At 33.1% G+C, this 13396-nt stretch overlaps 1 protein-coding gene across 2 annotated transcripts in view; it reads right to left on the reverse strand.

The window, feature by feature from the left end:
• LOC118186396 (armadillo repeat-containing protein 2) overlaps positions 1-13396 on the reverse strand; it is a 93453-nt gene that overhangs the window by 37730 nt on the left and 42327 nt on the right. For both annotated transcript variants that reach the window (XM_085812748.1, XM_085812747.1), the window contains exons 10-12: positions 9864-9914; positions 9175-9320; positions 5462-5561 (exon numbers count right to left, since the gene is read on the reverse strand). In XM_085812748.1, the coding sequence (XP_085668874.1) occupies positions 5462-5561; positions 9175-9320; positions 9864-9914 (297 nt within the window). The remainder of the gene's footprint in view (positions 1-5461; positions 5562-9174; positions 9321-9863; positions 9915-13396) is intronic.

The raw sequence follows: 13396 nt of genomic DNA on the forward strand, positions 1-13396 counted from the left end.
CTGAGCTTAATAACAAAGAAAAAGTATGTTCCACCTTCTGATCTATTTTAATGTACAAAAGAAAAACTATTTATCATTAATACAATCAATGCGTTACACTGAAATATGGTAATTTTTTATATAACTACAGTTTGAAGTCGGTACTAAGTACAGGATTCGAAAAGTAAGTTATAAATGTCGCCAACATTTGGTAGTAAAGTAGAATGTGAGTGATACATGAGCGGAGTAGTGATCACATCTACGCCTCTCCTAATGAGGAAATTTTGTTGTAATAGCGATAAGAAATACATTGTGGCGTGGGTACAAAATGACGCATAAATTTAAAACTTACTCCACGACAGAAGTGCGAGAACAAATTTATTACGTATATCGAAGATTCATCTTTAAGTTAATGCGGTGTAAGAGACAATTGTAATGTCGCATCTAGCCATAGTCAAATGGTCCAAAAAATTTAAACGTGGCAGAAGAAATGTGAAAGAAGCTGATCGGCAAGGAGAAGTCAAAACTAAACGAAGAATTTTTCAAGATCTGATCAGATGGCTTCTCTAGTGTCTTCTAAAATATTAATACCAAGTACACAGATTATTTAAATTAACTTCTGACATATCTAGCGTGCGTGTTGTCCATCTCATAATCCGACTTTGCCCGAACGCCGTTCGGGTACTTGGAAATGGCACTTTTTTTATTTTCCCGAGCGGCGCTCGGGCAACATTGTTTCTAGTCTAGTACACTGATTTGCCCGAATTTTTTGCTTGTTTAGTGTGTAATGTTTCTAACAGATGGCGCTAGTAATCCAGTAAAGTTATAATTGCAAAACAACTGGTTTCAAGGTTAGGTTTTACTGAATTCTTTTACGCAAGTAAAGGCGCGAAATTTCTTTTCACTAGCTCGATGTTCCGGTTACTGCGAATACTATTTCTTTTAAATTTGGAGCTAAAATAAAAGAAGAAATGATTGGTAATGAGCAGCTTATAACTGAAGATAACTCTAATATTGACTCAGATAGTGAATCTGAAATTTCACTAAATGATTCTGGAAGTAATGACAGTTTGTTGTCTGACTTCTCCAGTGATGAAGAAACGGAAAGTATAGATAATCTAACGCAAATTCGGAACTTTTGTGAACTTGATATTAATAATCCTTCGTCCATGATATTAATAATTCTTCTTTGGAATAAGATATGTAATAACAATAAAACATTTTAAATTCCGACATCTATTTTTGTAAAGTGTTCTTTTCTGTTCGCTTACTTGTTCGAAAAAAAAAAAAGCCAGTTTTAGGGGGAAAAAATGTGCTTTTTACGATGAAAATAAAAATTAGCATAAATCAATAAATTCAACACTTGTAATAGTTCTGACTGCTGATTTGGGTTTATATAATGAATTTCTTCATAAAAATGTTTATCTAAAATATGCTTATTTTTTGTCATAATATGACGGAAAAAAGAAACTGGTTAGTGATTAACGTTGATTATAGAAGATACTATACACATGTTCCTCCCGCTAATAATCATAGAAGACGATAAAAATATAATTTTGTTTTAAGGTGATAAAACAACTCAGAGTAATTGTAGCATGCCTTTTAGGAAATTACGCAGAAGTTGTGTAGCTCAATAACCAATGTTCATTCCATCGCTGGAATTCCTCTTGATTATTCTAAACTGCATTTACGATGATTTAAATTCTTATTCATAAAAGCCGAACACAAACGACAAAGGTTACGTCTTTTCTAAACTTCCTTCAACATTATCCCATGGAAGGCAATGATCTGTAAGGTTGTAACTGAGCTGATATTTGGATTTAAATCCTACAATCTTATGAGACAAGTAGCTAGTTATCTATAAGTCTGAAATAGTATAGCAAAGATTTGCGAATGTTTAAACAACCATTTTATTAAATTGAACCTTTAACAGAAAAAGCACGATTTGAGCTACAAATAAACCACAACTTGTGGCGATGTAATTTAATCAGTAACAGACACTTAAATTCAGCAGTTCATAACAGTAGTATACGACTACACAGACAATAAACTAAGCCATAAGATGTCTCAATTAACTTTACTGGCGAGTAAGTTTAAAGCAAGCGGCTGTCAGAGAATGTAAAAGTTAGGATAATATCTTTTAGAAAGAGTTAGCAAAAGTCTAATAAAGCTACGTGAATGCCAGAAGCTCTCTGTCTCTCAAATTACAAACTCCTAGTTTAAATACATTTAAAGCTAATTTTCAATCTAGTGAGTAATACTGAAAGAAGTTAAAATAAAGGTCAAAATCATAATAACTTGTTAATTAGCATAAGAACCTTGCATATTTCCTAAAATTTAAGGTCATAAGACTTAAGTGATTTATTTCCCTAGTAAACGTATAAGGTATTTCTCCCGCTTCCTTAGCGTGCCTTCGTGGTGTAGTGGTCTGTACGCTGGGCGCGTATTCCAGAGCTTCGTAGTTCGAAATCCCGGCGAAGGCGTTGCTTATTTTTCATCTTTCCTGCTTCCAGAAAATACCTAATGTCTCTGCAGTGGCGCCCGAACTAAAAGGGTGTCGGATGATGATTCTCCTCACCCAGGATTTGGTGACTGGGTCCCCTAAGAACCCCAGTCACCCTTTAAAAGGGGGTATATAAGGTATTTTTCCCGCCTTCTTGGCTTGCCTTCGTGGTGTGCTGGTCTGCACGCTAAGGCGAATGTTCCAGAGGCAGAGGTCCGTGGTTCGATTCCCAGCGAAGGCGTTGCATATTTTTCATCTTTCCTGCTTCTCAAAAAATCCTAATGTCTCTACAAACAAAGGCTTAGAATGCAGCCACATATCATTGCTTTATAAGGTATTTCTCCCGCCTTCTTGACATGCCTTCGTGGTGTGGTGGTCGCAAGCTGGGCGCGTATTCCAGAGGTCCGTGGTTCGATTCCCGGCGAAAGCGTTGCTAATTTTTCATCTTGTCTGCCTGAAAAAAAATCCTAATGTCTCTACAGCTTATCCAGGAAAAACGTAAAACTAGGCGATAAGCAGAAAAGATCATGACCAATGCAGCCAGAACATTCGCCATTTGGAGCGATCCATTTGCTAAGAAGTCTATAAAATATCAAAAACTACAAATCTCTGCTTTTACTTTTGAAATAATCAGTAAAATCATCCGTGCCATTCTAGAAATTTGTTTTATCACGCCTATTGCTCCTTTACAGACAGTAAACTAAGGTTTTGTTTTTTTTTATGTGCAAAGTTCTCAGTTTTAGATCCAGATAATTCTTGTGCAATTTGTATTTAAAAACATTCCTTTAACATTAAGTAATAATTCTCAAGAAAAGCTTCCCCAACTTCCCGAAAAAAAGTCTTGGGGAAGCTTTCCAGTTCACGATGATTACTGAACTTTTTTTTCCCTTATCAAGGCCATAGAAACCTGACCAGGTCTGATAATTCAAAATAAGACATAGGGATAATATGAAAAAACTAACTCACACATCCTTTCGTAGGTGCAGAAAGGAAGTGGTGTTTATTTACTCTAATAATAAAGGGAAGAACTGTAGAAGGAAAAAGTCATACATGTATTTTCTGAAATATTTATTTTAGACATGTGCTGCCCCATTCGTAAATATTTCCTTTTATTAGAGATGGGCACGTGAATGTCATGCTTATGGAATTTTTAATACCCAAAATTTCACAAAAATGTTAATAACAAATTACTCATTGTAATGTATAGTCAGCATGCAGTATGCGTTCAGTATTCCCAAAACTCTTAGTATATATTTAGTATGAACCCCACTCATGTTTGCGATAACTTTATAATTTTTCGGTCAGTATATAAGGTATTTCTCCCGCCTTCTTAGCATGCCTTCGTAGTGTAGTGGTCAGCACGCTAGGCGCGTGTTCCAGAGGTCCGTGGTTCGGTTCCCGGGGAGGGAGTTCCTCCTTTTCCATCTCTTCTGCTTCCAAATAACCTAAGTACTCCCTATAAGTATGTAAAGTCCCTATAAGTACTCCTACAAACGTTACGATAGAAACTCGCAGTTGCACTATATTTGCCGCTTTCTGCTAGAGAACTTTCCGTATCAGATATCCCCATAAGCCCCTCCCCCCCACAAAATCTAAAGATTGATATGGGAGCTCTACATTGGCTACATTCAGTCTTCCTGGAAGTAATCTTTATTATCAGTGTGTAAGATCACATCAAGTTCAAAATGTTCATCCAAGAAATAACTCATTGTAACTAGAACTTCAGATGATGTCGAAAAATAATATTTTTTGATAATGATTTTTTTTCAGGGTAGTTCAAGACAGCCAGCACGTATCTTCAATAGTAACAAATTTTGTACGCACATCATCAAATGTTTAATGATTACGGGCCTCATTCTTAGTTTCTTCCAAAGACTAACAGCAGATTTAATCAGAAACTTATCACAAATCTAACATCTTGAAGAATCATTGTTTTTTTTTTTTTTTTTTTTTTTTTTTTTGAAAGAGAAACCATGAAAAATAAGAATGTTCTCATCGGACTTCCCAAGTGCAGTAAGGAGAGAAAAAATACCCTAAATCTTACTCGAAAGGATTCTCGATGTCAACAAAATAAACACATGAATTAGCAATATTTATTCCAGTGGATATTTTAATACTAAAATTTCTGTAGTCTTTTATCTGTTAAAATTTTATAAGACCATTTGATTGCATCACAATTTGTATCCCGAACCGTTAAGATTATGGATGAAAGTGTAAATGCTGTTTAAGAAAACCATGAAATGCAAATAAGAAAAACCTGAAATATTTTCACAATATATGTGCATCGAAAAAAGAGCCAAAGAATAATAATAATAAAGCATAGAAAAGAAATAAAGGAGGAATGGAAACTTACATTTTACAACGCCATAAATATACCAATTTTTACAATAAATGAAAATGCATATCGTCTGAAGTTATGAAGAATATCATGAAGTTACACAAAACTAGATCAGATACAAAAGAGAATATCTTTAAGTACTAAACTTTTTAATTATCTGAAAGAAATAAATGCATACAGAAATAGATGATTATCATCATACGATGAAACATTCTTTTCTAAGCGTTTAAAGGACTAAAAATAAAGGAAAATAAATTAGAAAATGGGAAATAAAGGACTGTGGGTAAACCTATAAGTATCTGGATAAGCTCACTAGAATTTGGGAAAGATTATAATTTTTGATAGTTCTGGTGATTATGACTACTAATTACTGTAGAGTGAAATATTACTTTTCTGAAAAGTAAAAGTAAAATACATGTAATTAAAACTGAAAAGTAATGAAACTGAAAAGTAAATAATAGGTATATTAACCCATGAAATCACAATAATAAAAATCGTAAGTATGAAAATTTAAAATGCACGAAAATATTTATTAATAAAGAACTTCTCATACTGATTGGATTCATAAAATACAGTAATATTTTTAAATTTGCTGTTGACACTTTAGATCCTAAGATGTAACATTAAAATAATCAACTTACTAAATGGAACTTATATTTTTCTAAAATAGTGGGGAAAGCTGGAAGATATTCTTTGCACTGCAGTAGGGCTCTTCTACCATCGCTTTTATCAACCAATTTACTAAATATAAAACTTCAGTATTAAATTATACATTACCTAATAAAATGTTAACATATTGAAATATACGAAAATCAACTAATATTTCAACATCAGAAACATGATCAGGTCAATAACAGCTGAGATTAATTTATTTTGAAAGCTAATACGCCTATTTCTCAAATTATGATTGGAACGAAAAGCGTTATTTATTAAGATGTATATTAAATACAGTACAATGCAAACATTACACTTTTGATATTCAAGTAATGACATAATAAAAAATGTAAACGGATAGGACATTTGAAGGGATGAAATAATATAGTCAAACAAAGCAGTGCTAAGATACCTCAAACTTGAAAAATTACCACCTTTTGTTCGAACAAACAACTAATGGGTAAATTAGCATTTGAAAATATTCGAAATTTTTTTGTTTTCTTAACTTGAATACTATTTTTATTTATCCCCCCCCCGTAAAAAGTATAGCAAAAAGAGTTTTTAGCCCAAAGGGCGTTAGACTATAAGGGCTATTAACTTCGTTTTGGCATTTTGTGGCGTTTTACTTTCCACATTGTTGCCATCAAATATTATTGCCGTGTATTATATTTAAAGAAATTAAATAATAAAGAATCTGCATAAATTGTACTATTATATTTTTCGTATTGTGATAAAACAACGATACATAAAGCCATCGAATTTTGAAGGACGTAATCCTCCTACGAATATGGGCATGTGGAAGCCCAAATTTGGAATTTGTTTTATTATCGATTTCATATTTTGTGAAACTTTAACGAATTTTTGATTAACAAACTCAAGAATTTCAAAGCGAGCAATGGCAACGTTGTGTAGAGAAAACATTTTTATATCTAGAGAGCGAGTCTCTGTATCGGAAATTCTAAACATATGCTCATTTTAAAACTATTTTGCGATATTGCTATTGAACTGAATTTTATGGTTTAAGTGCGAAGAACGTGATATTTACATAAATGTATGCATTCGAATATGGGCATCTGGAAACCCAAATTTGGAATTCGGAATTTGTTTTATTATTTCTAGCAGCTTCGCTCCCAGCCTTCGTCTGGCTTTTAAATGTACCAGAAAAATGGGTGAAGGGAACACCAAACGTTAAATTTAAAAACTGCGTAGAAATTTACTCTGCAGAACAACTTCATAAAAAAAAGTTATAACGTATAACAAGATTACAATAAAATAAGCAATATCCCTTAATACAAGTATTAATTATTCTAATAAATAAATTAACCAACTTCCCTTTGCAAAATCTTAAGAACTCAAATGGTATAAAGGAGGTTAAGAACTTTGTTTCCTAAAAAAATCACTCAAAATTTTTCAATATCTTAAAAACAGTGAAATGAGCAGTAAATAACATAAAAAAATACAAAAAACAAAAAATTCTGAAAAGCAAAGTATAATTAATCATATTTTATCTTATATTTTCAAGAGAAAAAAATTACAATGAAGTAAGCTATATCCCTTATTACAAATATTAATTATCCTAGTAAAAAAATTAACTAACTTTCCGTCGAAGAAAAAAAATCATGCAAAACTTTTCAATATCTTACAAACAGTGAAATAAGCAAAAAATAACATGAAAGCAACTCAAAAACATAAAATTCCGCGCAGAATTTTACTCTGCAGAACAACTTTATCAAAAAAATCAATAAAAATGTATTATATATATATATATGACAATGAAATATGCAAATCTCTTAAAAACAGTGACATAAGAAATACGATGAAAAATTGTTGCCAAACCCATATTTCTAAAAGAATGAAACTATTCAAAATGATGCGATTTCATCAAAAATCTATCAACAACAATAAGACAGGAAAATTGTTGCCAAAATCACATTTTTAAAGATGTGAGAAGTGTACTAGGAAGCCTTATTTAAAAAAATCTTTTAAAAATACAAAATATTATCATTTTTCAAAATTCTTTTTGTAAAAGCAGTCGCAAGGATGAAAGTTTAACGTGTCCAAAAATCAAAGAAAAATAAACTGTACATTTTTAAAAATAAACTTTTTTAGAAAAAATCCCTTTGAAAAGGTGTTAAGCTTACTTTGTTAAATAAATTCGTATTTAATCGATTTATTGAAACACGAAATTTATTTTAAGTTCGTAAAATAGCTAAGTCCTTACGTTTCGTGACGATGTGAAAATGGAGTGCGTAGAGTAAAATCTCGCTTTCCTATAGCCCATTATGTCTCAAAATGACGCGATTTCGTCACAAAATATAAAATTTAAAAAATTCGAATTCGAATTTCGAAAAAATCGCTTCGAGGTGCACTGGCTCTTGTCTAGATGCATCTATGTACCAAATTTCGTAGCCGTGGGTCTATTAGCTTACGCACAGCGCGAACGAAAGACACACACACACACAGACAGACTCTTTCTTTTATTATATGTAGAGATTTCATACTTTGTAAAGCCTTTATGAGCTTTCGATTAAGAAACTCGAGGATTTCAAAGCGAGCAATGGCAATACTGTACGAAAAAAAAAAATTTGTCTCCAAAGCGCGAGATTGTATATTGGGAATTCTAAAGATAGGCTCTTTTTAAATTGTTTTGTGATATTGCTGTTGAATTGAATTTTATGGTTTAAGTGCAAAGAACATGATATTTAATAAAAAAAGGTAACACACAAAACGTTAAAAAAAAGCCCCTTTAGACGTAACATACAATCTGAAAATTTTCATATTTTTTTATATTTATTTTATTTATTTTTTCCCCTTTATCTCCTTTTTTTTTTTTTTTTTCTTTCTTTTTTTAGCCCAAAAGGGCGTTAGCCCAGAATGGCTTTTACTCCCGAAACGGCATTTTGCATCGAATCACTTAACTGCGACGTATCACTTTTCAAATTGTTGCCACCAAATATTATCCCCCTGTATTGCATTTAAAGTAACTAAATAGTGAAGAATCTGCATGAATGTATCTATGTTTCTTGTACTGTGAAAAACAGTGTTACCTAGAGTCATCAAATTTTGTATAATGTAATCCTCCACCCGAACATGGGCACCTGGAATCCCGAATTTTGAATTTCGAATTTTATATTTTATACTTCGTAAAATTTTAACGAATTTTTTTTATTACAAATCTCAGTAATTTCAAGGCGAGCAGTCGCAACACTGTAGGGAATAAAATATTTTATTTCCAGCGCGCGAGACTGCTTATCTGAAATTGCTAAGGTGTGCTGTTTTTAAATATTTTTAGCCCCAAGTAGCGTTAGCTGAAATGCTCTGGAAACGTGTATGTATCTGTAAATGAATAAAAGCGCCTGTATATTAATTTAAAAGCAATTAAAATATAAAATAAATAATATTGCATAGAATACAAATATCACAATTAGCGTCAAATAAATTATTTACTATTGATTGTTGGACTGCTAGGCATGCATTTTAATATTACTGATAATTAATTTTACTACTAAGCTGCTTAAAATATGCAGTCAAATTGGAATAAAAACAGAGAACAAAAGTTTTTTATGAATCTTATCAAAAACTCTTTTTTTTTTTTTTTTTTTTTTTTGTCAGATATAGAGTTAACAAATATTTTACTTAAAAATTAATAGATTTCTTATTGATAAAGAAATAAATGATAGAAAATAACACATTTTATTACCTTATAAATCTTACCAATATCTGAGTAACATCTGAATTCTGCACAAAGTTGTAAAATGTTTTTAAGATGATATTTATATTCTCTGGTTTAATTAATAATTTCTCTGTACTTTTATTATCTGCAACAGTGTGTAGAACAGATATAACCTATGAAATAACAAAATAGTTATATTTTAGAAAATAATAAAAATAGCAGTTGCTGGCAGAGAAAAGACAGAAAAAGATGAGAAATGTATACTTAAAAAAATAAAAATAAAATGATGTTTCATTATCATAATATTATCAGATATGTGAAAGTGTAGGAAGTTAAATATAAGGCTTCCACATAGTTCTTCTTTTTTCCCAAGATATTTAACCAACCTTAACCCACACAACAAAATAAAACTGTCTTGATGATTCAATATGTATTACCAACATAACAAACTTTTGATAATATTCCCCAGATATTTGCCCTTTCTGTCCTATATTATTCTTTTCTATAAATGAGAAGAGATTTCATATTGCATCTTCTTTATTGATAGTCGTCATTTTAGCGCCTTACATTTACTCGTTTTCAGAGTTTTACTGAATTATACTTATAATTACACTGAATAATTATAATATATTAGTATAATTAATTTATGTAATATTTTATAACTATCTTCTACCTTTAAGATCTGCTAATTGTTGATATTATTATTATAAACTTACCTGTATTACAAAGCGATCATGATTATCAAGTTCTTCTTTATGAGAATCCATCTATAAGAAAAGAAACTTTATTAGTTTTCTAATAACTGATGAACAGTTATTAGAAGTATCAATTCTTGAAAGTACATAGGAGGTTAAAATAAAAAAAAATATTTTTTGTTCTAAATTTTAATAATTTAGAATTTTGGATATTAGTCATAATTCTCACATAAAAATGTAATTTTAAAACGGTAGAGCTAACACTTTTCCAAAGTAATTAAGTAAGTTCCAAAGTATTTTTCGCGTTTTTATACTTACATTTATAGTCCCCCGCACATCAAATTTAATCAGAAATCTGCAATATTTTGCATAATCAATCTAAATTAAATAGCAAATGAAACTGTACATGGGGTTTAAAATAGGAGGAATCTCCACTGAATATACTAGACATAAAATTTTATACAAACTTTTATTTTTAATCAGCAATTATTTTATGAAAATAATAAGCCTAATAATTCCTTCAAAATATTTTTTCAGTACTAAACTATATGCACAGTGCTCTTAAGACTATTGTCAGGATCATAGAAATAAAATATTAAAAAAAAAAAAAAACTCGATAAAAAGAGCAGAAACAATTTAAACACCCCAAATTTTCAAAAATTTAAATCAGCAATTAAAATTTTTTTTAGGGTGGGGAAGAATAGGACTTATATTATTCCTTATATTTGGAAACAACAACAAAAAATCAAATTTTTGATGGAATATTGAGAATTAGAACACCCTTTGTTCTCTATACAAATTATAAATATTAATCCGTTATTAATAAGATAGTCAATAAGTAATGGTATGGCAAATAATAATCATTCTTCTTGCTTAAAAGTATTGGAAATACACCCAGTTCTTTCAGTTTTGAATAATAACTTTGAATATTGATACTTTCCTAACATACTACTCATTTTGATGATTCACCTTTGGTAAGCATAATTCTGCTGGAAATGCTAGATTCCTTAATCATATGTTCTACAGAACAGTGTTAGCAATAACCTCTTGATATAGCAGTCCACTAACTGAAAATTTATGAAACATTAAGCCACTTATAGCGCTGAAAGCACATGCGGAAAATTCTATTACTGAAAACGTAACTTAATCAACAGCTGGTTTCGGTTAAAAGAAGAAATTCGACAACGATTACTGAGGTTTGAACAATGATAATACTACTAGGCAATAATGTAACCTATATGCAGGGCTCTCTCACCTTCTCTAAGGCTCTTATTACACCCATATACACTGGTGTGCAAAAATTAAGGATGAAGTCGAAAAATTAGTATATCAGCTGAACGAAGAGGCAGAGCGGACAGAAAGACCAATCAGGAGATTAAGTAAGGTGATGTACGGTAGCACATGTGCAGATATACAGGTAGACGTAATGGGGGTGTGTCTGAATAGTATAAAGCATGGTGTCGGTGTAAGATCAGTATTTCTGGCAAAGAGATTGCACGCCGTATAGCAGTTAAAATCACGCTGAGTTGCTGCCTCAGCGAGAAAGGGCGAATAATCAATCTGTTAGACGACATGTGGATGTTTTTACCCGAGGTCGAATCATTGGGAAGTTGGAGGAAGGCCGCAGTGCGACAAGTGTGGCTGCAGAGTTCGGAATTGCTCACATCATCGTTTCACGACTTTGGAGACAATTTCAAACTACAGGAACAGCTATCCGGGGGTTTAGTAGTGGTCGTCCACGAGGAACCACACCCGCAGATGACCGGTATATTGCCTTACAGGCCAGAAGAAACAGGCGGCAGACAGCGAGAGAAATCGCTAGACACACGACACAGGCGACTGGACGACCGATATCCCGTTTTACCGTGGCCAGAAGACTGCACGGTGGTGGTCTGTTTGCACGACGCCCCGTACGGTGTGTACCTCTAACGCCTGCCCATCGGAGAAGGCGTTCTCTGTGGTGCCGGGAACACCGGAATTGGAGAGACAATGAATGGGGACGAGTACTCTTTACAGATGAGAGCAGATTCAGTCTGAGTAGCGATTCTCATCGCATACTCATCTGGAGAGAGCGGGGAAGCCGCAATCATCCCTCGAACATCATTGAAAGGGACAGGTATGGAGGTGGCGGTGTTCTCGTTTGAAGAGGTATCATGCTTGGTAGTCGTACAGACCTTCACATTTTCGACGCAGGTTCATTCAACGGGACCCGTTATTGTAACGAGATTCTTCTTCCATATGTGCGTCTTTTTAGAGGCACTATGGGTCCGCAGTTCCTTTTCATGGACGACAATGCACCATGTCATCGCACAGTAGCTGCCGAACAGCTCTTAGAGAGTGAGGATATTGAACGTATGGATTGGCCGGCACGATCTCCGGATCTCAATCCCATCGAGCCTGTATGGGATTTTCTAGGCAGACGTTTGGCAGCTCGTACCTTACCACCAGTAACGATTCCGGAGCTTCGATTGGCGCTGCAAGACGAATGGGCAGCAATGCCTCACCATCTCATTGACACCCTCATTCTCAGCATGGGCAGACGCTGTGAAACCTGCCTAGCAGTCAGGGGAGATCATATTCCCTATTAAAGACCGATGTTTCTTGCTGGACACCCATCACAGGGATGTTTCGGCCTTCAGTCGCATTGCGCTCCATGCTACTTTTTCAATAAAGCTTCTTTTTATCCCTCTGATTTCTCTTTTAGTAAGTGTTGCTTACATTACTCATGTCCTTACGTATTGGGGATCTTACGGAATTAAATGTGTTGATTTGGAAAGCTTTTGTACAAAGTTATATTGAAAAAAACCGTCTCGTCCTTAATTTTTGCACACCAATGTAGTTTCCAGTTTCACCGTCATCAGTCTCCTTTAGAATTTTTTTTATAATCAATTTATTTGCAAGCGACATTTAGTTGCAAGAGATATATAGCTCCTTCATTACTCTTTTTTTATATAGAATTCTATCTGTTGATTTTTCAAACTACTACTTATAGTTTTTGGTAAGAGTCATTCATAGCTTATCAAATATATACTTTTGTATCGAAATAATAACCTTCGAAAAAATTTTTGCATGCTCCATTTCATAATTCGCAAGATTAACTAACAGAGAAAGGAAAAAAGAAAAAATATTATAGTTGCATATTTATCATCGAACGAAAATTAACAATACATGTTGCCAAATTATTCAGTATAATATTGTTACGAAATGCCCAGCTTCGGTAAGATACTAATTCAGAAGTCAAACAACAGATCGGTAAGATAGTTTCCCTTCCCTGCAAAGCGAAAGGCAAGGTTGCTAGATTTGGCTCGAAATCGCCCATTTGGCGACAAAATTGACGATGTGCCACAGACGGAACGAGAACATTCTAGATCAAATTTTTACCGGTTTTCCCTAGAATGTTCTTGAAGCCAGGTCAAAAGTTATATAAACCCTTCCTGTACGAGGAGTAGCAGTGTAGCTTGAGAGAGTATCAGTAGTATGTTGAGTGCCGTAGTAGTGTTCTTGAGTTCAGAGCGATCGACTGAGTCGGAAGCTGCACTTTACTGCTTTGCTGT

Source organism: Stegodyphus dumicola, chromosome 3 (genome assembly GCF_044657685.1).
Source record: "Stegodyphus dumicola isolate Sdum_Otavi_A_Nest chromosome 3, ASM4465768v1".
NCBI classification, from domain to species: Eukaryota; Metazoa; Arthropoda; class Arachnida; order Araneae; family Eresidae; genus Stegodyphus; species Stegodyphus dumicola.